General features: G+C 40.9%; 1 protein-coding gene across 2 annotated transcripts in view; it reads right to left on the reverse strand.

Moving 5' to 3' along the window:
- Positions 1–25,838, reverse strand: part of Chst9 (carbohydrate sulfotransferase 9) — a 212,564-nt gene that overhangs the window by 102,587 nt on the left and 84,139 nt on the right. Inside the window, exon 3 of one of the 2 annotated variants that reach the window (XM_051202133.1) lies at positions 536–577. The exons of the other annotated variant lie outside the window; for it this stretch is intronic. Coding sequence (XP_051058090.1) covers positions 536–577 — 42 coding nt within the window. The remainder of the gene's footprint in view (positions 1–535; positions 578–25,838) is intronic. 2 annotated transcript variants of the gene reach the window in all.

Below are 25,838 nucleotides of genomic sequence, written 5' to 3' on the forward strand. Positions count from 1 at the left end.
GGATCCTTACTTTGTAGCTGGATCCTTTTGCCTAAACATAGCATGATATGCCTGAGCCGTGAAAACAGTTTTCGCATGAGTTACAAGCCATCTCCCTTTGCACTCACCCAATCCATTCCTTGTAGACCATCCAAATAAAATTTCAGACTAGACCAAATGATGTGTAGTAGCAATATCTGAATTGATTAGGTTTTACTAGATTCACAGAAGAAGGCATTTTGAAAACTTAAAAAAATACAGTTCAGTGCCTCAGGGAAGTAGTATATAGTTTAACATAAAAATAGAAAATAGTATTATTTTTCCAAGTATGACAAATACACTTGTTCTCATGTTGGAGAGACATCTGAAAAACCTCTGGTTTCCTTGGTAACTCCTTTTGGATTTGGGTCCCCGTCTGTCTGCTGCCTCCGCCCCCATACTTCATGTAACAGTGGCACCTGGGCTGTGGTTCCCAGTGCTCAGTGTCACCAGACAAGTGAAGACGGAAGGTGTGATGCCTGCCCTATTTGGCAACTACGAGGAGGCTGTTATTTACCCATCCTGGACACATGCTGCAAGGACTGTACTGGCCACCATTCTGCCAAACAACAGAAGGACATTTGTGTGTCAGCTCCAAACCCAAAGACATTTTATATAACTTTCCACAAGAAGGCGACTCCAAGTCTCTGGCATTTGATTTGTAACAAGGATGGTACAGGGGAGGGAGTCATAAAACAATGCATGCCATGCCCTGAAGACAGGTGTGGTGTTTCTTAGGAAATCTGGCATTATTTTCAAATGATGCCACACATAGACATGTCTTTGTTTATCACCCCTTGTCAGGGAGGAAGCTGGGAAGTTGGATCTGGAAATGGCCACCCCAGGGATGAGGATTTCCCTCCAGTTTGCATTGTACTCTAATCTACCCGCACATTAACCAAAGCCACTTTATCTCCCACACTCTGAGGTAGGCCCCATGACCAGGAGTAGCCGACCAAGACAAAAAGGATTCTGTCTTTTGTTTTGTTTGTTTGTTTGTTTTCTTAGTGATGCTTTCCTTTTTATTAGTGATGTGCATGTCTTCAGGCAGGCCAGGTCATGAGGATCCAAGCTGCCCCATGGGTGTCTTTTGCCCACCTGAACCGCATCTAGGTTCATCTAGTACTGAGGGTCTGAGATGCAGTATCAGATACCTTAGTTTGCAGGGGCAAGAGGAGAGAATGAACTGATATCCAGGATAAAAGTTAAGTGTTCCAAGGGAAGCCACCCATGGTCATTGACTTCATCCAGAACCAGTGCAAGGTTGTTGTTGTTCAAGAGAGTTCTTTTCATCCTAATGAGAAAGAAGGGCCTCTTCTGCCACAGAGAGCATAGTTACATGTTCAATCATTAATGGGACAGGAGAGCGTTCGTCCATGAAGACAGCAAATCTGTGAGCAGGTCATCCTAGCTCTACCGCCTTCTTGCTATCCTTACAGAGTTAATACCTCATGAGTATGTTATAAATACTGTATTATTATGTATTCTATACTGTACCAATATTTTACGTAAAACTAATTATATTTAAAATATATCCTATATTGTTTCTGCACTATATATTTGACATACAAATATAAAAATTTCGCGCTCTGAATATTTAAAAAGTTTTCTTCAAAATATGTTGATTCAAATATGAACAGGTACTTTAGTGCTCTGGCTTAAGCTGTGCTAGGAATGTTAAGTTCCTCCTCTTCTCCATTCCTTTTAAATAAGCTGCTGCCGGTAAGAAGACTCATATATACTTTTGCTTTTTTCTGCCATAACTGAGACCACAGATACTTACTACTCTTATCTTTTTCATCAGTCTTTCAGCAAATTTCATTTGTGTTAAGATATACCAGGTTACACTGTGTCAGTGAGGTGCATTTATGGCCTTGGGATGATTTAAAATACACCAGGGAGCCTTCTGGGCTGTGCTGTTTTAGCATCCTAGTGTAAAGTATCAGCAGTTCCACTCACTTACCAATTCCTGCATTTTGGATGAAGGTATTTATAAGTCATTTATACAGCTCATCAATAAATTACAGTCCCTCAGTACAGCTGATCTCCACAGGGGGGAAACCTGATATGTAAACCCGCTACCCCATCCTACTTTAGTGTCATTGTAACTCAACTTTACCTGCTCATCTATGTAACAGCATCAGGATGAAGGTCACGCTTCCTTCGCTGGGTCATGAGAGCACTATTCTGACTACAATGCCATGTCTTCCTCTACAGGTCTCCCCCAGCATAGTGTCATCTTTTATGTGACCCATCACTCAGTGATGGGAAGGAGTTAAATTCTTGCAGAAAAGGATACTCAAGTGTCAGGCACATCTACTCCTTGACCTCTGATGATCCTCTGGTAGGTTGTATCCTGATTGCACAATGGATTGTTCTCAATACATGTTATTCTGAAGCTGTCTGGTTTATAATGATCATACCATGTGCGTAAGGATGTGGACACTGCATATGCTTCCCTTGACTTCCTCAGTGGCTGGGCAGGATGGCAGTACAAGTCCAACTGTCAGGTTTGTTTTTCTCTTTGTTTCTTTTTCTTTTCTTTTTTCTCTTTCTTTCTTTCTTCCTTCCTTCCTTCCTTCCTTCCTTCCTTCCTTCCTTTCTTTCTTTTTTTGATTCTAGAAACCTAACATTAGGACACCCAGGGACTTGATCCTCTTCCCTGGCCTTGTTTGTCTTCTTACACATCACAGATGGAATTATATTAGATAATGTCCCTCTTCCACATTGTACTGTGAAGTTGCTGAATGCCTGAATGGTCCAGTTTTATTCCTCCTTATAACTTAGCCCAATCTAGTTTAGAGTCAAACATTGATATAGGTAGATTAAATAAAAAATCTCGAGAGATACATAACTTTGAAGATCTATAAAAGGGCAGAAAAGTTTTACAAACTTTCTTCAAGGGAAAAAAAATGTTTGCTTTCATCCCTTAATAATAACAAAATGTAGGACTCTTCAAAAGGTTTGTTCGCCTCTAACTTCTAAATCATTCTTACTTTCTCTCTGTCTTTGTCTCTGTCTGTCTCTCTCTCTCTCTTTTTCGTGTGTGTGTGTGTGTGTGTGTGTGTGTGTGTGTGTGTGTGTGTGCTAGCACAAATGCAGGTGTCCATCCAGGCCAGGAGAGGGCACCAGAGTCCTTGGAGCTGGAGTCACAGACATGGGTGCTGGCCTCCAGTCTCTGGTCCTTTGATAGAGCAGCAATCACTCTTAACTGGAGTTACACCCCAGCCCTCTATGTGTGTATTAATGTATTAAAGTCTCAGTGTACACAGTCAACACACACCGATTTACTAGCTACAGGAACATTTACTAAATATTCTGGGTATATTTCCATGGTACACCTCCTGTCCAGTGCGTGTTTTTATATTGTGCTTGCAACTGAATATGGTATTAAGATTTAGCTGGTGACCTGCACAATATATCAAAACAGGATTCTCCTCTGTTGTCCCATCCTTTAATCTGAATCAATCTGCTTTGTTTTCATGTACAGCAAGCTGCACCTGCTGAAACTTGATGTAAAGGCCACAGTCAATGAGTATTTCCGTTGTTATGATGGAAAATCATTTAAAATAACCATCACTTCCCACATCTTTCTCTGGAGGATCAGAGAGCTTAATGAAGCTCAAATATCTTGTTGAGGTACAAAGGGCTCATTCTCAGAGAAGGGAAACAAATATGACTAAATGCTTTTTCTCTTGGAAGAATTCAGCGTAATCCCCTGACCACATGATCCATTAGTGAAGTGGATCATCTCTCATCCCCAGGAGAAGAGACAAGGACAGGAACAGGTTAGGCAGCCTCCTAAGGTCAAGCAGCCATCTGTCGAAGCTGAGACAGATTATGTGTGGATTTCCAAAGCCGTCTTCTCAAGATGCCATTTAAACACCTTTAAGTGATGTGCCTCTGTGTGTCTGCACACGAGTTAGTGATCATGGAGGTCAAGGGCATGGGACATTCTGGAGCTGGTGTGACGCATGGTTGTGAGCCACCAAACATGGGTGCTGGGGCCTGAACTCAGACGTTCTGCAGCATGTGCCCGGAGGCCATTTCTCCAGGTGCCACTTCCCCAAGCCTGTGCCAGGATTTGCTTTTCCAGCCAAATCATTCAGAAATGTGATTATTAACAATCTCTCTTACCTTTGAAAATGGATGTTTAGGTGCAAAACATGTCACATGTTTAGGTGCAAAGGTGTCACACCAGCGATGTGTTGGTCCTTTGTTGTCCAGTGTTTAGTTGTCGGGTTTAAAAGTGTATCCTGACACATCTTTTGAAATTCTGATATGATCTTGATATAACTTCTCTCCTGTTCTTTTAAATTGCTGCACACAATTATTTGATCAATAATAGACACAATAACAACTAACAGGGACTGCTTGTTACAAAACAGCAGGGATGCTGTCCAGTGCTTTCTGTTGATCTATGCTTCACGTGAAAGAAATTTCACAAGATGACTGTAGGGAGTGAAGCTTGAGTTTCCAGACTTGCACTTTCTTAAACAGTCCAGACCCGAGGTCATTCCCCACTGTTCCCAGTTTCAGTTCCTCTGAAGTGAATGGAGAACTTAAAATCGCAAAGCACAATTATTTTAGACTGCTTTTTTCTTTTTTTCCTAATAATTTACCACTCTCTTCTTGACATCTAATTCTATAGATTTTGGCAATTCAACCTGAAAAATCCTTCAAAACATAGTCATAGAAGCAGCAACTATCTTTTATACCTTTGCATTTCGGCCTACCATTGGTTTCCATGAGTTTTAACTGTATTGCTAGACAGACAAGGACAATTAACACAGAATGCTGGGAATGAACTTAACTGTCTCTTGGCCCACCTGTAACAGTACAGGCAAAGCCCAAATTTACAGGTGGCCTGGAGGCTCCTGATGTCGAGCTAGCTGAGAGCAAAGCCTGTATGTAGGCAGAGAAAGGAGCCAGGTGTTCTGTTTCTTTGCTTGCCTTTTATTGATTAGATTCTCTCTTTGACATTTCTTTTTACAGGTAGATAGTACATTTAGTTTACTGCTATCCTGTATTACCCCTCCTGTCTCTGGCACCTTCTCTCCATGCGTCTCCTTCCCTTACTTATTCCTTTATGTTTTGTTTTAGACCTACTTATTTTCACCAGGACCATCCGTGAAGCCACAGCTCCAGTGCTACCATGGACCTGGTGTGCTCCCTGTTTGGAACACAAGTAAAGAAGATGATTGTCCCTTCCTCGGAGACTATCAAGTTGCTAACAGTTCATCAGGAACAGCTAGGATTCCACAGCTGGCTGTAGGCCCACTCTTGTGCAGGGCAAGCAGGGATTTAATCAGGTAAATCTCGAAAGAGGAAGTGAAGGCAAAGAAATATCGTGTTTGATATTTTATGTTTGTATTATGTCCACAAACTTAAAGCTAAAAATTAAAGTTCAGGGAGGAGGGGAAGACACTGAGTGTAGTTATTTTTTCTTAAGACTGCAAAACTAGGGTGAATCTAGAAATAGATGCGGTGTAATGTTCTCTCTGTCTATATCCCACGGTTGCTTGGGATGGAGGCAACAATACCCGTTGAGTGCACTTGCCACAGCTTGGAGAGGAGACAGGAGAAGTTGAGTGGAAGAGTGGTTAGCTGGAGGCCAGAGCAGCAGAGAGCAGGGAGCTCCAGATGACCAAGACTGTCTTAGGAATTGTCAAAGCGCCCATGTATTTTTTTTTTTTTTTTTTTTTTTTTTTTTTTTTGAGTCTGGACTTCATACTTCACTGATTCAGCACAAAGAGGTTTTCAGCAAACACATTTTGCTTGGTGATACCGCACAAAGAACCGGTTTTTGTAGTTCTGAAATTGAGAAATCCTAAAAGGGCATGACCCTTACTAGCAAACAATAAACAATGCAGAAGAACCTGCTGGCCCAGTGGTACCATCAGGGACACAAGGATGGGTGGCATGTATGGATGTCTATCAGGGCAAACAGCAACGCCCGTGTAGTCAGTCATACCACCAACCCCTTCCTCCTGATCCTCCTGGTTCCTTGTTTCTCTCTAGCCCTTCTATGACAAAGTCTGTTTAAGTTCCAGTTTCAGGGAACTTCGAAGGGAAGGAAAGTTTACAGCAGCTGCTTAGAAATGCCCAAGAAGAGATCTTGCTTTCCGGTTAAGCGCGAGTCATTTCTGTTTGAGTTAAACCCCTACTCTATTTCTTTCTTTGGCATTTTCTAAGGTATTTCTTGCCAGAAGAAACCTAGAGGCACACTGAGACTTCTCTGAGTTCATAAGGATTTCATGAAAATTTTAAGATCTCAAATGGCTGTCCCTTTCATGGGATTCTGTTCAGTGATCCAAAATATTTATACCCAGGGCCATTACTTTTCTCTACTTTCAAAGCCAGCTGTTTGGGTTTCTGCTATCTGCAGACATAATTATTGCAATAGTGTGGCTGCACAGGTGGGTGAGATTGGCAGAAAATGGTACCCTGCTTCCATAGTGATTTTAGAAGGTGACAATAAAAGAAAGATCTATTTTGTCACGGGAGTGAAAAGGCGCAGGGCATATGAGCACGGAGTTCTGTCTGTCTTGAGATTGCGGAATTAATCAGTTAAAAGGAAGTTCAAATTCAACAGAGTGAAGCAGGCTGGGGCCCAGGAGCAGCGTCTGTGACAAGCATGTGTTTAGGGCATCCCCAGGAAAGCCACACCTCCTTGTAAAAGGCAATGCTCCTGTGTGTCACTCTGCCAGCAGAGGGAGTGATCATGACAGGCTCCCCATGGGGGGATACAGCACATGCTCTGTACCAGGCACTGGAAAGTCATTGAATTATGGAGGTCATGGATAGGGCACGTCCAAGAGGCAGCCTCAAAAAGAACAGCACAGCAAAGGTCAGAACTTCAGTTCCTGACTCGGACTGACTGTCAGCTACCCCATGGGTCTCCCAACCCCTCTATCTACAAAGTGTCTTCACATATATCTTTGCCATGTAGTTCAGGTTAAACAGTTCTTAACATCAGTCAGTCACAAATTTCCATATTGTGCCGTATCTAATACTGTTTTCCATAATGCTTTCCTAAACCTGGCCTCATGGGATGCTGATGGCTGCTCATTGGTACAAGGGACTTTTCAGGCTGGCAGCGAGCTGGCCTCACTCTCGACGCATCATCAAGTAGAAATTTCACTGTCGGCTCTGCGAGGTGCCTTAGTGGGTACAATTGCCACCAAGCCTGAGTACTTGAGATGATCACCAGTGCCCACACGAAGGGGAGAACTGACTCCTAAAAACTGTCTTCTGACCCTCAACTCAGAGTCGTGTGCCACTTCCTGCGTGTGTGTGTGTGTGTGTGTGTGTGTGTGTGTGTGAGTGGGCACATGTGTGTGAATGTGCATGAGTGCTTGTGTATGTGAGAGTATATGTATGTGTGTGTATGTGTATATGTGAGAATATGAGGCATGTGTGTGTGTGTGTGTGTGTGTGTGTGTGTGTGTGTGTGTGCGTGTGCGTGGGTTGCTAGCTTTAACCTCTCTTGAACTTTATCTTCACTTCTCCAAATTCAAGCTTCCACGAGGGTGGCTTATTGGTGGATCAATGCAGCTAAACTTAAATGAAATTTGTAATCCTTTCCACAGCTCCACAGTGGTCTCTTCTGAGCTTGCACACGTGGGTTTAACTATCCAGACAGCTCTCCTTGCCATTCGTGTGAGTGGCTCTGCCATATCCAAGCACCTCTTTACCACAATTTCTTCTAGACTCCCTTTTTTAGTCCTTTCTCTCTGTATCTTATACTTTGTTTTTTTTTTTTTTTTTTTTGTTTTTGTTTTTTTTTTTTTTTTTCTTTTTTAACATTACTTCACCACCAGCATTCCAGCCAAGACCTTTAAGGACATCAAAGCCAGACCTGTTGCATATGCCCCCAAACCCCCATCATCGATCTGTTTTCACCTTGACATATCAAATTAGTTAATGTAAGAAATTGTTTTCCCTGCATTAATCCCTCTTGAGAATGCTGATTCACTTCCCACTGTGAAGGGAGTCAGTTAAACTCTGCATTCAGCGGAAATGGACTCTGCTTACTCATGTGGCTCAGGACTCTCCCACATCAAGCCTAGAAGTCCCCAGGCTACCCTTGCCTCTGTCCCCAGCCTAAAATGCTTGGGTCTCTTCCTTCTGCCTGTGAAAGTTCCAGTCCTTTTTGCACAGGCATCCTTGATGCTTTCATCTGCATGTGCACAGAGGCTGTCCTCTAGACCACAGGAGTTGTTGCATGTCGGGGTGGCCAGTGACAGCACTGAGGTGAGCTGCGTGGCAGGCCAACCCCTTGAGCTTTTTCGACTCACTCATTCCTTAACTTTGCCAGGTAGTATTGCCTCTGTCCTTATGGAAGCTCAGAGATGCCATTGACATGCCTAGTTCACAAAGGGGCCCAGTATAGATCTTATCCGTCAATCCCTATATCAAGCGGCCAATTGCAGCTTCAGTTGTATACCATTGGCATGTGTCCACTCTGACTGGGTCATGGGGACAAGCACTTTGTCTGCATCAGCTGGGCACCTGGTGACAGTTCCACAGAGACCCCCCCCCAGAACACTGGGAACAGTTTAGCCACTCTAACAGGGACTTGCCTGCTTACCCCACAGAGCTATACACCTTCTCTGTGCTCTGATGCACTTTTCCTTCTGATGCAGTAAAGACTGTGTAATTCACAGATCACAAAAGGGCTAACCCTGGAAATGCCTGCTCCACTTTCACACTCAGAATATGAAACAGATGATGAGCAAGATTTCAACACCAGACTCTCCAGCCCTCTCTGCTCCCTTCCCTTCCCCCCTTCATCATCTTCTCCACCCCTCCCCTGGTCCCCCTGCATAGTTCCCTTTACTCCATTACTTCTTTCTTTATCTGTCACTCACAAAGCCAACGTTTGTTTTGTGCTTATGAACAATGTGTATCTGGGTTTATTAAGAACTTTCTATGCTAAATACTAAAGCCTAGATTATATGAAACCACCACCTATTGCTAAACTTGACTGTGACACTCCCATGACCCAGAGACCTAGATAGTAGCTTCTCTTGGTGGGTGTCAGGTCACTTTTCCTTCATAACCGCTCCAGGAGAAAACTCTAATGGTCTCCACATTGCATCTAAGGCGAACAAACTGAGCACAGCTAAGGTCACATGACCCTAAGGAGCTCAACAAGGTTTCTATCCTGATAATGTATCCTGTTTCAGAGTACAGTCTGCCCTCCTAACCTTTGCTCTTGACTCCCTCTAGGAATAGACAGAACTTCGTGGCATCCAAAGGGCAGATGCGAAATTAGCTTTCCTTTCTTTTGAAAAGGGCTTCCTACATAGTAACAGGGGCAGCAAGTATACTCCCAGTATTATCACAGACTTTGCCCGAAAGCAGTTGCCTGACCTTTAAGAAGCGGACCTTTTGGGGCTCTATCTAGTTCATTTGTTAAATGAATAATTAGCACCAAATAGTCCCAGGAATTCCTATTAGATGTGGGGGCTTCTATAGTTTCAAGGGGGCTGCATGACAGGGACTTCAGAGTTGGAAGCAGCAAACTTCTCAAATCAGCACAGCACATGACTGTCAGTCCATCACAGCTTGTCTCTGAAGCTTCCAGCTTGTCCCCTTGTCCTCTGCTGCTTCTGATTACCTACTAATGCAACCTGCATTCTACTGGGAAATATAGGGATCTGATCTTTCTGACACACAGTGCACTGTATGCTCCAGAGAAGTCTAAGTTTCGTGTCCTTTATTCTCTTTGAGTGAGTTGGGTATGAAATGCTCCTTCATGTCTAATGCTGTCTTTGTAGACTGGCTGGGAAGGTACTGTACCCAATTTTAAAAAAAAATGTACTTGAATTAGGAGGGTTTTTGAGCTATACAGTTCTGCTTGTTTGTTTTGGTTTTTCATTTTCACCATTGCTTTGTAACCAACACAGTCCATACCAGGCCTTTCCTTTGGATCTGAAATAGTCTTGTCTACTATCCAGGGTAACCATTCAACTCATAGGCTTTGATGAAGGGGAGGTTAGTACTGGTGACTTCCAAATATCTTTATTATCTCCAGTACAAACTGGCCCTTATCTCTTCCAAGCGGGCACAGCTCTCAGTAGTTGTCTTGAAGAGTGAATCAGTCACGCATTGGACAGCGTAAATTATTCTCGGATTCCCTCACGTGACAGGCACCTGGTTATTATTCTTCAAAGAATTTTCCAACTCAGCCACTTTTTCCACCCCATGGGTCCTTTTCTGGTCCTTACCACTATTGTTCTTTGTCCAGATCAAACTTCTCAACCAAGTTTCGTGACCCCACTCACCGGGGATTCATATCAGATACCCACATTATGACTTGTAACAGTAGCGAAGTTACAGTTATGAAGTTGCAATGAAAATAATTGTGTGATTGGGGGTCACCACAACATGAGCTATAAAAAAGGGTCATGGCATGGGGAAGATTGAGAACCACAGTCCTAGATGATTTCAGTAATATTGAAGGTGCAGCTTTGCTTGGTAGGTAATTTCAAACCTCCCCTGAAACGTTGTCCCTCACTGTAGCTCAGCTAATAGTGACACTGTCTACGACTTGCGCCTTTGCTGTTCCTCTTTGATCTGTTTCTGACCATTGCTACTTCAAAACTCTGTTTAACTTTGATTTTTTTTTTATGGAAGTGGAAGTATTTTTTCTTTTTGAGTGGTGTTGGAAAAAGTACACCCCCCCATCCATGCAACATCTAGCATACATTTATACCATGTACAGTAATTAGTGTATATATATATATATGTGTGTGTGTGTGTGTGTGTGTGTGTGTATATATATATATATATATATATATATATATATATACAAAAATTATATTACCTGGCATATAACTATGAGTATAAAAGCAAGAATAAAAGCCAACTAAAGGAAATGTATTGGTAACGCATGAGCAGGCAAACATTTCTCTCTCTCTTTTGATGAGCCTCTTGGAAGACCTCACTCACCCTATGGAGTGGGGGGATGGGAGGAGGTTTTGGGGGCATGGGAGGGTGGGAGGGAGAGGGAACTGGAATGATATGTAAAATAAGAAAAAAATAATAAGAATAAAAAAGAGAGAAAAAGAAGCGTCTCATTATTTCTACTGAACACCTTTTGGTTCGGACCATTTCATTTGTTTTTCTAACGGCTTACTTCAACATCGTTCTAAATGCTAACTTCTTCCCTTCTCCTTTTCTAAAAATCTCTTCTAAGCCTGAGTGCTTAAGAAGAAAACCCACCCCATTTCTTGTTTAAAAGACTCCAGTGATTTGCCTTTGACAATAGCATAAACCCTGAACTCATATACAGTTACGTAAGTAGATGCTGCCCATGCATTTGCCTTTTCCCACACCCTCACCACGTTTCCTGTTGTCAATCAAGCCTGTCCTGCCTGAGGGCCTTTGGACTTGCTGTTGCCTCTTCTCTCAAACAAGCTCATGGTTAGCTCCTTCAGACCTGTCAGGAGTCACTTCAGATGCCGCCTCCGCAGAGAGTGCTAGCTAACAAGGTGCCCTGCGTGCAACCACCAAATTCAGTTTTGTCATTCCCAACTAGATAATGACAAGCTAAGAATAGGAGGCCACTGAGGAAAGTTGCTTCAGATTGGAGAACATTTACACTGTTTAGCACATCTCCATGAACACTGGTTTGAGCCTCTTGCGTACCCATCAGGAGTGGGGTTTTTTACAGTAGTTCTTTGGAGATTCTGTTTTCCATGGTGTTGTACCACCATGGTCACCCAGCAACACAGTGCAGTGCATCTCGGCGGTTTGCCCTCTCCTGGCTTTTTGATTGGAGGCTTTCTAACAGGTGGGTGTGGTCTCTCTGGTTTGATTTTAATTTTCCTGGTGATAGTGGCGCACTCACTTGTACCTGTGCTGCACGCTGAGATCATCTGTCCTTTGTCTCCAATTATACAGAAAAGAGAAAGATGGGATGTTAAATGGAAACCCTGCTTACCTCTCTGCCGTTTTGAGATCCGGAGTCACAATTTGCCTGCCCAACCCAATATTTATTTCTAGAAATATATAGTGTGACATTACAGCATTTCTATAGACGGGGGGAGCAGAAGCATGGCTTCTTGGTTTTATTTTTAAAATTTCTAATGTTTTATTAAGGATATTTTCAAGTATATGAAACCAAGTAAACAGTAAACAAGAAAGCCCCATTCCTTAATATCATCACACCCCTCTCCACTTCAGATGGAGCAAGTGGTGCCAACACTGCCACGCCTGCTAGGTGGACCCAGTATGTCCCAAATGCTTAATGAACTCCAATGACAGGTCTGACATTCTGCCCACTTCTTTACAGTATACTGGAGAGCGGTTAACCTGACAGATAAAATGTGGGCATTCAGTTTTTGTTGTATTTTTGTTGTAGTAAGAACAATGAATGTGGAATCTACCCTTGAACAGGAATTCTCTGTACAACACAGTATTGTTAACTCTATGTGAAATGTTGCATGGGGCAGCTCTCCAGAACTTCTGGCCTGGAGGAGAAGAAATGAGTTGCTAAATAGCTGCCGTGTCTTTACTGATTTGAAAGCTCTGAGATGAATGTGAGTTTTGGTCTCCCTGTCCCCCTGGTCTAGATCACTTATGTGTTTACAGGCATACTTATGTTTTTGCCTTCCACATAGACTGATCATCAAAGAAAATTAAGATAGTATCACTTAGAGCATTATACTGTGTTCTTGTATAAATTCTGAAGTTAAATGGTTTTAGAAATTCCAAATTAGTCACGTCTTGGCCTTGGCCCTCCAGTAAATATGAACATGTTCCCTCCTATCCTCCTATCTGTCATCTTACATGCAAATCTTTACAGACATTATCTCAGGAGTGACAACATTAAATTTAATTTGATCCCTGACTTATCCTGTGACAGATCTTCCAGTGTTTAAACCAACACAACACAGAGGCTTTCACAGAAAAAAAAAAAAAAAGATTTAAAAAATGTGCAAGCTTCCTGAGGCATCTCCTTGTGGCATATATTTCTGCAACTAACCATTGTATATTATTTTAAAGTACAGGATAACAAAGTCTATCTTCCAGGCTCATTTAGCTTTTGTTTAACTTTTATAATCACCCGGAGTCCCTACCAATAAAACTGTTGCAAAGCAAGTTTGTGAGGTGCTTCTTGAGACATTTGGTGAAATTCAAGTATTGAAACCATAATTTAAAAACCAATAACAGGATGCTATGGTACTAAATAGTGAAGCCGGGACTTTGTTTGCATAGGTTAAGAAGGTGTTATTTAATATTTCTGCTAAGAATTTAAAAATAATTAGTTTGCTCTCCTTGATTTGTTTCCTTACACAGAGGAAGAAATTTGTTTTCTTAAAAGTAAGTTGAATTCTAGGAACACATAATTTTTATAATTTACCTTAAAATTATTCTGTACTTTTATACTGGGTTAGCTAAACATAGCAGATGAGGACTTCCTTGCATGTTCAGTAGCTGGAAGTACTTTTTATCAATTTTATAGTCAGACCCTTTTATCTTCTGTGTATGTTAAACCTCATAATTATTTTATAGTTAAATCATTATAATGACTGTTAATGGTGTCATTTAATTAGTATTTTACAAAACAAGCCACAGTTACATATGGGTTCAAGATGAGTTACATAGTTTTAGATATAAGCATATTTAAAATTATACAGCAAAGTGGGTGCAAACATGTCTACTAAGGACACTTTGGTATCACTTGATAGCTTACAAATGTTTTTGTAATTTGCTAGAAGTCTGTGTCTGTGTGCAGATGTTTCTTTTGAACACAGTAGCTACTGCTGTTCTGCTGTGGAGAAGGCCTGGCTGACTGTAACCCTGGAAAAGGCATAGAGATGCTTAATAGAGTCATTTTGCAATGAATACAAGATCTCGATATTCTCTGCAAAGAGACCTCCTATTTCTTCAAATCCTAAACTGTGCTTCACTGCAGTGAACAGCATTTTTATTAAGAATTCTGTGATAGGTGAGGACATCCACATGGTATGTTGTAATCTCTTCTCGACCCAGGACACATGCCCAAATCACTTTAGACTCTGGCCTCCCACTTCCATTATCATGTAGCTTGGTTCCCAAGGACTTCTGTATGCAGATCATCTTTTTTTCCTTGCATTTATGTGAATATTACTTAAAACTTAAAAAAAATTATTTCCATTACTTAAGGTTTCTTTTTTTTTATGTGTGTACGTGTTTTGCCTATACACATGTCTGTGTACTATGTGCATGAAGTGCCCAGAGAGGCCAGGAACAGACATCAAATCCCCTGAACAGATTACATATGGTTGTGAGCCTTCATGTGGGTGCTGTGCAGGAAACTCTGGTTTTATAAGAGAAGCAAGTACTCTAACTGCTCAACCAACTGTCCTGCCTCATTTTTATTATTTTCAGTTATGTGCATGTGTGTATGTGTACACGTGGGTGTGTGCAGGTGAGTTTAGGTACCTGGGGAGTCACAGGTGCCAGATGCTCCTGGAGTAGAGTTACACACAACACTGGGGACCTAACTCCACTCTTTTGCAAGAGCAAACTGTACTTTTGACTTTAACCTCTGAGCATCTCTGCCACCCCAACATTCATAATCTTAACAGGAAGATACCACGGGTCAACAGGTGCAGTAACGACAGACTGATGTATGAAGTGCAGGTGTTTGTATCGTGCTGAAAAGGTTACAGCATCTCTTCCACCAAGCAGACTCATCCACTGGCAAACACAATCAATAAATCATAGATATGAAGGAAAATTTCAGAAAGTACCATTCAGCCCTTCACTTCCTCTAGATAATTCAATCAAATCGTATACGTTGTTTTTCAAAACTTACTTTTCACACCATGTGTAACTTTGGTATTCACCCTTGATTTGTATATAATAAATATTTTATTGATGTTTTTACAATAAGTGAGTGACTAAATGAAAAACAAAACAAAACAAAACACTTCCAACCTGATTTTGGATGTCTTCATTTAAATTAACACAGTTTGCACTGTAGCATTCATGGCCCTGGAGGAGGTTATAGAGAATCCCTTAGATCTTCTAAAGTGCATCTGGGTAAGGAGTTGCTACCCTCCTCATGTATGCTGCTCTGTTACTGGATGCCACTTAATCTGTCTTTGTAATCCCACCCTAGCAGTTTTAGGGACACCTATCCTTAGGAAATTTGCAGGGCCATGTTCTGAGCCTTATGATTGATATAGCCGCTTGCTTCTGCACTTGATGAGCCTAAACGTACTTGGAAACCAAGCAAATAGACTCTGTAAGAATCCATTCTGTGAAAAGACATTTTTGGCCAAGGAAGCTTTACAGGATCACTCAGCAAAGCAAATGGTGAACATCGAGTAAGTATTTCCTGAGTAACTTAGTTCAAACATCTTCCATGTTTTAGGTAAAGGGGCCGTGATGGTGACCAAGAGCCTGGTCTGTGGCTCCACAGAGACAGCAGCCTAGGGCAGCACCGTCCAGAGCAACTTCAAGCAATGCTCTTTTACCACGTAAAGGTTACAAAAAGGTTCCCAACTGAGAAATTAATTATTAGGGGAATGTTTTTCTCAGATTCATGTATTCATGCACAGAAGCCACTATAGCTATGGTAAAGAGAACAGACTACATCTTGGGCTGGCAATGGAAATTGTCACTGTCACCCATGGGGTGCTTGTTTTAAAATCATGGAAACATAAGTAAGGGGTCTTAGAGACTTACGCCAATGTCCTAGAAGGTATCTAAAGCCAAGTAATGTGTTGCAGTAAAAGACCAGAGACATGTGACAACTGAGCAACTGACACAAGACTAGTGAAGCTTAGAAACAAAGTTCACATTAATTTCAATTTAAACTAGAAATCTAAAACAATATAAAATATTGTCATCAACTATGACAGTGTTATCTTGGCACATTACAGATCTTAACTGTCTCATCATAGAATCTATATTATTTTACTATAATAAACAATTTCAGAATATCTGTTATATCTACCTTGATTATAGTCTATAATAAGAATATAATAGCATCCAGATTCAAAATGTATGTTATTAAATTAATTAAATCTTTAAAAAAATTGGATGAAATTACTCAATCATTTAAGTGTCCCTGTATGGTGTCTATAATATTTCTGTTGAATATTACTGGTCTAGGAGAAAATGAAAGTGAATTGATAATCAGGAACAGAATGAACAGAAACAATAAACCAGTGGGTAACTGCAAAATTTGAGGATTTTTTAAAATTTGAAACTACATGTAGGTTTTTCTGTAATAGTGATGAATTGCCTATGAAAGTAGGTTAATGAAGGAAGGTTTATTTTAACTCATGGTTTGAGGGGATACGTTCCATCATGGTAGGAAAGGTATGATAAAGATAGTGTGCAGAAGCTAGTTGCATTGCAGTTATAGTCAGGAAGCAGAGAAAGATAAATGCATGTGCTCATCTGGCTTCTTCTTTTTTACTTTTTCACTTACTCTGTGCCTTCAGCTTGTCGAATGGTACTATTCATTTTCAAGCTAGACCTTCCCTGCTCAGTTAAACTTTCTGGAAATTCTCTCAAAGACATATCCAGAGCTGTACCACCTAGATGATTCTGAAACTAATCAAGTTGCCAAACATTATTGCCCACCATAACCCCTTGATACCCAAACACACCATTTTAAATCATAATGTTATGCTTCCTCCCACCACCATAGGCTTATAGCATCATGGTCATCTCATAGTACAAAATGCTTTCACTCTAATTTTAAAAATCTTCATGGATTTTACTAGCTTCTGTGAGTAGTTAGAAGGCCAACATACAACATCTCATCTTAATTGTGTGAGCCTCTATAACAACAAACAAACAAAAAAGTCACACATTTCTAATCTATATTATGGCATGGAATAAACATTTCAATTTCAAAAAAAGGAATGTGGATGATAATAAAAGATTAAACCAAAGAAAGACCAAAACCTATTAGGCTAAATACCAAATCCTGACAGCACATGCCCAGTATCTGGAGTATTTAGTGACATCATCTGTGTTACAATAGTCTTGGGCATCCCAACCTTTACAGATCTACTAACTATATCTCACACAGCCCAATCTTGGGTTGGTTCTAGTATGTGCCTGCAGATTTCTTCAGCTTCCCCTATCACCACACAGTAGCATTTCAGAGACTGAAGAAAGTCAACATCACACATTACATGGCTTCAAGGGCTTTTTGAGGACATTGGTACAAGTCTCCAGAACCCCTCCAGGACAAATTTGTACTTATAGTATTCTAATGTATTTTCTGCATTTCAAAGATTTATTTATGTATTTTTTGAGTTATCTGTCTCCATGTATGTCTGCATACCAGAATTGTCTCATTTTACATGGATATGATTCACCATCTGGGTTCTGGGAATTGAACTCAGGAGCATCTCTCCACCCCTACTATCCTCTGAGATATCTCTCCATGCCGAATATCCATTGAGACATCTCTCTATCCCCATTATCCATTAAGATATCTCTGCATCCCTACTAACCACTGTCACATCTCTTCACCAAGACATCTCTACAACCCTACAAACCTATTTTTATTTTACAGAGTAAAACAAATATATATTCCTCCCTCAAATTCAACTGATCTGAAATACTTACAGTAGTCAAATTAACAGAAAAATAAAGTAGACCGAGGAGATTGTGGGCAAAGGCACTGGTTTGAAAGAAAGAGGACATGAATATAAATCCCAAACACACATAAAAGCTGAGAGTGACTCTAACCCCATGGTTAAGGGGCAGAGACAGATGGACCCTGTGAGCTCATTGATCAGCCAGTGTAGCTGGCACAGAAGGCTTCAAGGTCAATTACAGAACTTCTCTCTGAAGAGCAGGGTGGAGGCTGATAAAAACACCTGACCTTTTTTTGGTCTCTGCATGCATGTTTGTAAACACTCATGCCTGCAAACTCATATGCAGGCAACACACACACACACACAATTACACACATAGGCACTCTCACATACATATTCACACACACACACACACATACAAATGGACATATGGACACTAGCACACACTCTCAAACACAAGTGTACACACATGAACATACACATACACAAACACATTCACACACCCACATTCACACATAACTCACATATATGGACACACATTCAAATGTACTCATACTCACACATGCAATCACATGCTCACAAACATAAACACACACATTATCTCACACACACTCTCATGCACACCTCTCACACATGAACATAAAGAGAAAAGGAATGGTGTTTTCTTGGAGCAGGCTGAGGGGAGAATGAGGAGTTATTATTGAATAGGCTAAGTTTCAGATGTGGATGGTTCTGTAGATAGATGGTGGTGACAATTTAGATGTATTTAATAACCCTGCTTATTTAAGGTTACAGTTTCAACAATAAAATTTATGTTTGTGTATTTTATAAATTTAAATGTAAATAAAAATTTTAAATCTTACAAAGTGTCTATATTGCTGCAGTAAGGTTTAGTACATTTCTATGTACCGTGAGTGTCAATGAAACATATTAGATATAATATAATTTGTGTTTGCTTATCTGCCCTTCCTGGATGGACATTATAAAATGGGTAGGGCATTAGGTAGGAAACTGACCAATGAAAACAAGAGGAAAAATGCATTAAATGAGGTCAAACTTGAATTTAATGCATTCCTTATCAGTGGGACAGAAAGGTGTAAATTTTTAGAGAAGACTTGGGTAAACTGCTGTTTGGGGATACTTTTTAAATGAAAGTATTGAGAAATGGAGGTAGGTTTTATTCTGTGAGGAATGCATTTGAGATTTACAGTCACATTTATACCTAAGTCATAGTAGAGCTATGCAAATAAGCAATTGTGATTAAGCAAGGATACACAGTACTGGACTTAAACAAGGAAACATGTTCAAAGAAAGGCATGCCCATGGTGAGAATCATCGCTCCCATCAGTGATTTTAATAGAGGCTAGACAATAATAATCACCAATAAGAAAACAAGCAACAGTGTACCAATTGGTGACATCATGCACATCATGATGTGAATTAGCCATTACATCACATGGGAGCTTCAGAATAAGTACTGTGAATATGATCTGTCCCCATGCAGGGAACCACCCCTTTAGGATCTTACAGGGACTCTGCAAACATGTATCTGTCTATACAATGAGCGCCTCCATGCTGGAGTCTCTCATTTCTCTCCTATTAAGGTTTTGTCCCTGAAGTCATAACCCCACTTCAGGTTGTTTTTATGTCTCCAGAGAGCCCTCTGGTTTCCCTACTGTCCTACCAATCCCCTTATCTGGGGACTCTTTGTGACACAACAGGACAATTTATGTGATTGATTTGTGTATCACTCAGCTCCAATGACACACTTGCACTTTAAAAGATTTTAAGCTATGCTTTTCCCAAATATATCATTTACGGTTGATCAAAATGTTTGTGGCTATTTGTAGTTTTCAAAATGCCAGGCATCTGTTTCTTGGTTAGAAACACAACCTCAGTTTCATTCCTGGGGGAGAATCTTATCAGTAGGACCCTGAGGATTGTGGGAATTCTATTTCTATGGGCAGGTTTCAGCCTTTGTCTGTGTAGATAGCACTTCTACCTAACAAAAATGCATGTGTACCTTGAATGTTTACCATGTCCAAGTTCTGACAGAAGGGAGAGTAATGTGTACCCTATATATCATTACCTTTTTTTGTAGATTTGTAACATTGCCTGAGACACAGATACATAAAAGATGCATGTTGACATATCTTCCTTATTAAAGTTAAACAGCCCAGCATAACTGCCTTAACAACCGCTGGGTTTGCTGCTGCCTGGATAAGACTGCCTAGGCCCCTAAAGTATATTGTGTATTTCTATGCTTTATTTTCATTTCTTAGTTTATTTTAGACAAGATCTTCCTCTGTAGCCCAGGTTTGCCTCAAATTTTCATTTTTCCTCCCTCAATTTCCAAAGTGCTGAGATGACAGGTGTGAACCAACTTGGCATGAAAGTCTATTCTTGTCTGAGTTACATTCCACTTTAACTGGAAATTCCTTAAAGGGTTTCTACTTTTTAACAGACTATTTAATTTAAAATTGAAGCTCAAAGTAATTTTGGTTAGTACAAATTAAGAAACTTCATTTTATTTTCAGGACAAAAGAAAATCTCCCCCCCCCCTCTCTCTCTACACACACACACACACACACACACACAGACATGTGCCTTCATGTTGAAATCTCTTGTGTTGTAGCCAAGGACATTCCTGCCACAAACAAGTCATGATGCAAATTTCAATGGAATGAAAATATATTTTGTCCTTCCCACCACAGTAGCAATCCAAATCAGGTGTCATACTTGTGAGTGACTGTGTTTTTTTTTTTTTTTTTTTGTGTGTGTGTGTGTGTGTGTGTGTGTGTGTGCGTGTGTGTTGGTGTGTGAACTTCATGAAGATGTTTTCATAGACAACAATGTGTCATGACATGGCAATTCCTCCCACATTAGCTACTTATCATTTCATATTTGCTGAATTTGCATAAACACACTCTTTAAATGCAATGCTTTGCAATGAAATTGAAGGTATTTACAAAATAACTCTGCACAGCTAGGCCATTATTCATTCTCTATCATACATTCTACTGGCTAGAAAATCAAGTTTGTTTAAAAATAAACTCTTCAGGACTCTTCGAACAAACAGTTCAAGTGTAAGTCGTTTATTTTGTGCAGGAGAATATGTAACTAAGAGGCTCTACTCCATTCAACAATAAATACCATTCTCAAACTATAAGCCCACAGATAGAGGGCTAATTTCAAAGAAGAGGGTATGTGAATGCAGTTCAGAGAACTGGCTCATGAGGAAAGCCTCTTGAACAAAGCAAATATTCTGGGAATGGATCCCCTGGGCAATCAAAGCAGAAAATTGGTGCTTTAGTGCTAGAAGAAGGACAAACATGATACTTTGCTTACACCTTCCTTGGCTACTTGGTTTGAATATGAAGGGAAAAAATTGGTTCACTAATGTAGTCCATCAGAGTTTGGAGCTTGGGTTAGGTTTGCTGTGGTTCACAAGTCTAGCTTCAAGTTCTAAGTAACCTGGATTTAGCCCCCACTTGCTTAGTGCTGGGGATACCTAGGCTTTGATACACATAGACCTAGAACCATAAGAACCAGTCAGCTTTCCTGGTGTAATCACAGCCATTAAGGCCAATGCTAGGATATTTTCATGACCTTGGTGAGTGAACTTGCAGAGGGATAAGCATAAACAGTTTTCTTCAAATGAGGTGGGAAGGTAGCCAGTCTCCACCCCTACTGAGGGACCACTGGTGATTGATGGTTGCTGGGGAAGGGCACTCACATTATTTTGAATGTGTGGCAACAGGTAGATTTCCCATGCATCAGGGGATAACCTCACACCCACATGCACTTGGGCAACAGCAAGTAATTTCTGTGGGTTATAATTAAACAAAGAGGGCACGAAGTTTGGAAGGGGCCATGTTGAGGAGAACTTGGGAAAGTTAAGGGGGGGGATGGTATGATCTGATTTCACATGTGTGAAATTCCCAAGATTAAAGACAAAGGAAATCATGTGTGTTAGGGTGGTAAGTATTTTCAAATTTGATGCTAATGAATTATGACTAGAATAATGGTTCTGAAAGTGAGAATGAAATACAGAAAGGATTCCAAAATACTAACATCCAAACATAAATGGGCTTTAAAAAATGATAGTTTATTCAAAGCCTTATGTACAGCTAGCTTCAAGGGCTCAATGTCAGTCACTGATAAACCTAGGGATAGCTTTTCTATTTTAATATTTTGAAATTTCTTATATTTGTTCCTGAGTGTTTAACTTTTGATATTGTGTAGGAATCCTAGTAATCACTAGGCTAACCAAGGATGGCATAGAGATGAGTCACACCAAGGATGGCATATAGGAAAGTCACACCAGGGATGGCACTCAGGAGAGTCACACCAGGGATGGCACACAGGAGAGTCATACCAGGGATGGCACTCAGGAGAGTCACACCAGGGATGGCACTCAGGAGAGTCACACCAGGGATGGCACTCAGGAGAGTCACACCAGGGATGGCACACAGGAGAGTCACACCAGGGATGGCACTCAGGAGAGTCACACCAGGGATGGCACTCAGGAGAGTCACACCAGGGATGGCACACAGGAGAATCACACCAGGGATGGCACTCAGGAGAGTCACACCAGGGATGGCACTCAGGAGAGTCACACCAGGGATGGCACTCAGGAGAGTCACACCAGGGATGGCACTCAGGAGAGTCACACCAGGGATGGCACTCAGGAGAGTCACACCAGGGATGGCACACAGGAGAGTCACACCAGGGATGGCACTCAGGAGAGTCACACCAGGGATGGCACTCAGGAGAGTCACACCAGGGATGGCACTCAGGAGAGTCACACCAGGGATGGTATACAGGAGAGTCACACCAGGGATGGCACACAGGAGAGTCACACCAGGGATGGCACTCAGGAGAGTCACACCAGGGATGGTATACAGGAGGGTCACACTACAAGTGGATCTACTTGAAAGTCTGTATTCATCAAATAATGTACGGGGGGGCATGGTGTTCACATGAAAACAAAAGATTTTATCTACAACTTATCTACCAATTTTAAACATCCAGGATGGCTGTGAATTTGGCATGGGCCAGTGTTTCAAATCAGAAGTGCTGTTGGAACATTTTCAGGGAGTATAGAGCCGAGTTTAAAGTGGACAATTTAAAACACATGGGCCAGCATTTGCTAGACTGCAACAGTGAGTTTCACCTTTTGGGTAGAGAAAAAAATACCATTGTTATCTACAAGCAGCTTTTTAAAAATGATATGAACGAATAAACTATTTCTCACTTTAGAGATGATCTAATGTGGTCAAGAGCCTGTAGGTTTGTTTTACAACAATCTCCGTCTCCTCCAATGGCTCCTTTCTTTGGCCCTCCAGCACTACACTTCACTTAGTAGTTGGCTAGACTTGAAAGGCTGGGAGACTGAAAATGATATATACTTAACAGAAGGCATGTTAGTTAACCCATAGCAAACCTCTGATGTTATCTTTTCTAAACTATAATTCACCAGAGACTCTTGTGTCCCTAAATTCTTCTTAGTATTTTTAGTTGCTCTTTAGTATCAAAACACCAAAACATTGAAACAGCAGTTTTTCATATATGTAAGTATTTCATATGCTGGAGAGTTATTTTTAATGAAAACTAAGAATGATCTTTTTTTTTTTTTGTCTATATTCCTGATGAAATTAGCGAAAAAGTCAGGGGCAGCTAGATAGATAAACACATCAAGTATTCGACTCTTACTTTATCCATGTATTCTTACATATCCAAATTTAGCTTTGTTTTTGTGTGTCCATGTTTTATATGAATAGGTCCAGGGCTTGCAAGGCTAGTGTCTAGGAACATACGTGCTTTGAACTGCTTTTCAGAAATGGCAATGAATGATACCAATTTTTATTACTCCTGGCTTAGGCAAAATAATATTCCAAATGAAACTGTAGTCTGAGTTACAATCAGAATGCAGATATGCTCTGAATAGATTTCACGGTTAAATTTTAACTTGTTTATTTATTTATGTAGGTGTGGGCACGCATGCTACAATGCATGGTGGAGACCGGTGGGCAATATTCAGGATTCAGTTCTCTCTTTCTGCCTTTGGGTCTTAGGGATTGAACTCAGGCACCAGGCTTAGTGGTAAATGCTTCACCCAGTGAACCATCATCTCATTGTCCCAGACATTGCTATTTAAGTCTCTCTCTTTGTGTGTGTGTGTGTGTGTGTGTGTGTGTTGCATGTTTGTATGATATATATATATATATATATATATATATATATACATATAGTATGTATGTATGTGTGAGCATGATGCATAGATGTGAGTTATGGGTTCCTGCACCTCTGCACATGCATGTAGAGGCAAAAGAAGGCTGTCAAGTGTCTTCCTCAATCATTTCCATCTTATTCTCTTGAGACAGGGTCTCACTGAACTGGAAGCTATCTTCTCCATCTAGAATGGCTGGACAGTAAACTCCAGGGATCTGTCTGCTCATCTTCCAGCCCCTGCTATGATAGAGTTAGAGACGTGCAAAGCTTGTCTGGCTTGGGAATTCTATCTCAGGTCTTCATCCTTGCAGAGCTAACATTCTGAGCCACTGAGCCATCTCCCTAGGCTATACAGTTGAACTTTTATTCCATAGACTTAGCCTCATGGGCCATGAGAAACGTTGTTCAAGCTAAATTAGCCCGAGCTTTGTGTGTGGGTTGAGCACATGCACATAGCAGATCATTTCATTAAGTAACAGTGCAGAAACATAGGCCAAAGTGGAAACAAGCTTCTGCCTGAATCTATCATATGCAGTCCTCATCTAGACTGGATGCTCGGTCTCTACACAGCTTCATGAGTATCATAAGTCTTCATTCCCAGGCCTGGTTTCATCCTGATAAAACAACTTTTGCCTGTGAAATTTTCATCTTAATGAAATACTTTAAAATTTATTTAATTTTTCTTATGTGTATACTCTCTGAGTAGTATATGTACATGTTAGTGCAGGTACCCCTGGGGGTCAGAAAAGATGTTGGATTTCCTGAGGCTGTTATTCATGAACATCATCTTTTTCAGAGCAGTTACTGCTGCTCTCTTCACCACTGAACTGTCCCTTCTGGCTCCAAAATTCTTTAAAAAAGATTTAAGCCGCCAAACAAAAACTGAGGTTCTTGGTGCATTCCTGTCTAATGTGTGCTATTTTTGTGTAACCACGTGTAATTTTCCCTCTGTTCTTTGGTTTTCCTCCCCATTAGTGCAATACAGTAGGAGCATATTGAAAGTGACTATGGACAAACTCTGCTCTTCCTCATTGGAGGGACAGACCCAGCAGTAAATGAGGAGGGTACAGCTCATCTGAAAAGCACAACACAGAATCTGAAGAGGAAGGATGCCACAATGCAGTCTGGGAAAGTCAGAATCATCATCAACATTCAGGATACTCTAAAGATATGTACATCCACACCAGTGTCACACACTTACTATGTAGACATTTTGGGGGGGCATGAGAAACACAGCAGGTGATCACTAGTGTTCAACAGGCCGACCTACCAATGAGTGACTCTCTGATGGGGTGCCCCACATGGAAAGGCCGTGGAGTTACTGGCTGTGGAAACCAGTTACTCCTGTCTGTAATTGCTCTCATGAGTCACTTCATTTCTTCCCCAAGAACTTCATTTGTTCACTAAGAATAGCTTCGGATGCTTTCCCACTGCTTGCGTATTTATCTCATGAGAATATTCGGTACACTGGGCACATGTATCTGTGGGTGGTCAGAAGATTACTTTTTATTTGTCTGTATGATTTCGATATATAGAATATATACCGGGACACGCTTCATGGCTGGATCTATTTGTTCCACAAGGACTGTGGACTCTTAACAGCCTGCCTTGTTCTCTTACTCTGAGGAACTTCACACAGTTAGCTCACTTTCACCTCAGAGCAAGTACAAACTAGACTAAAGGTTATTTGTAAAAAGATCGTAAGTTTGAAACCTTACAGCTAGAAAGCATGCCAATTCCATGCTTGCCAGTCTGCTAACAAAAGACCTATGTCTCAAAGCTTATCCCATTGTGCCATCTGTCCTCTGGTCACGGTCTCACTTCTGTAACCTTGGACCCTTGTGTTGCCATGGCAATGACTCAATTCCCTATTGCTTGCCCTAGGAATGTGCTCTTGAGCAATGAGAAGCAACTCTTGTAATTTCTTTATTACTTCAAGACTCCTGAAGGAGAAGAGCTTTTAGAATAGAAGAAGGAGCCTGAGGAATTAAAAGTAGGACAGGAGAATTGGAAGGATGG

The sequence above is a fragment of the Phodopus roborovskii genome, unplaced genomic scaffold (genome assembly GCF_943737965.1).
Source record: "Phodopus roborovskii unplaced genomic scaffold, PHOROB, whole genome shotgun sequence".
Classification (NCBI taxonomy): Eukaryota; Metazoa; Chordata; class Mammalia; order Rodentia; family Cricetidae; genus Phodopus; species Phodopus roborovskii.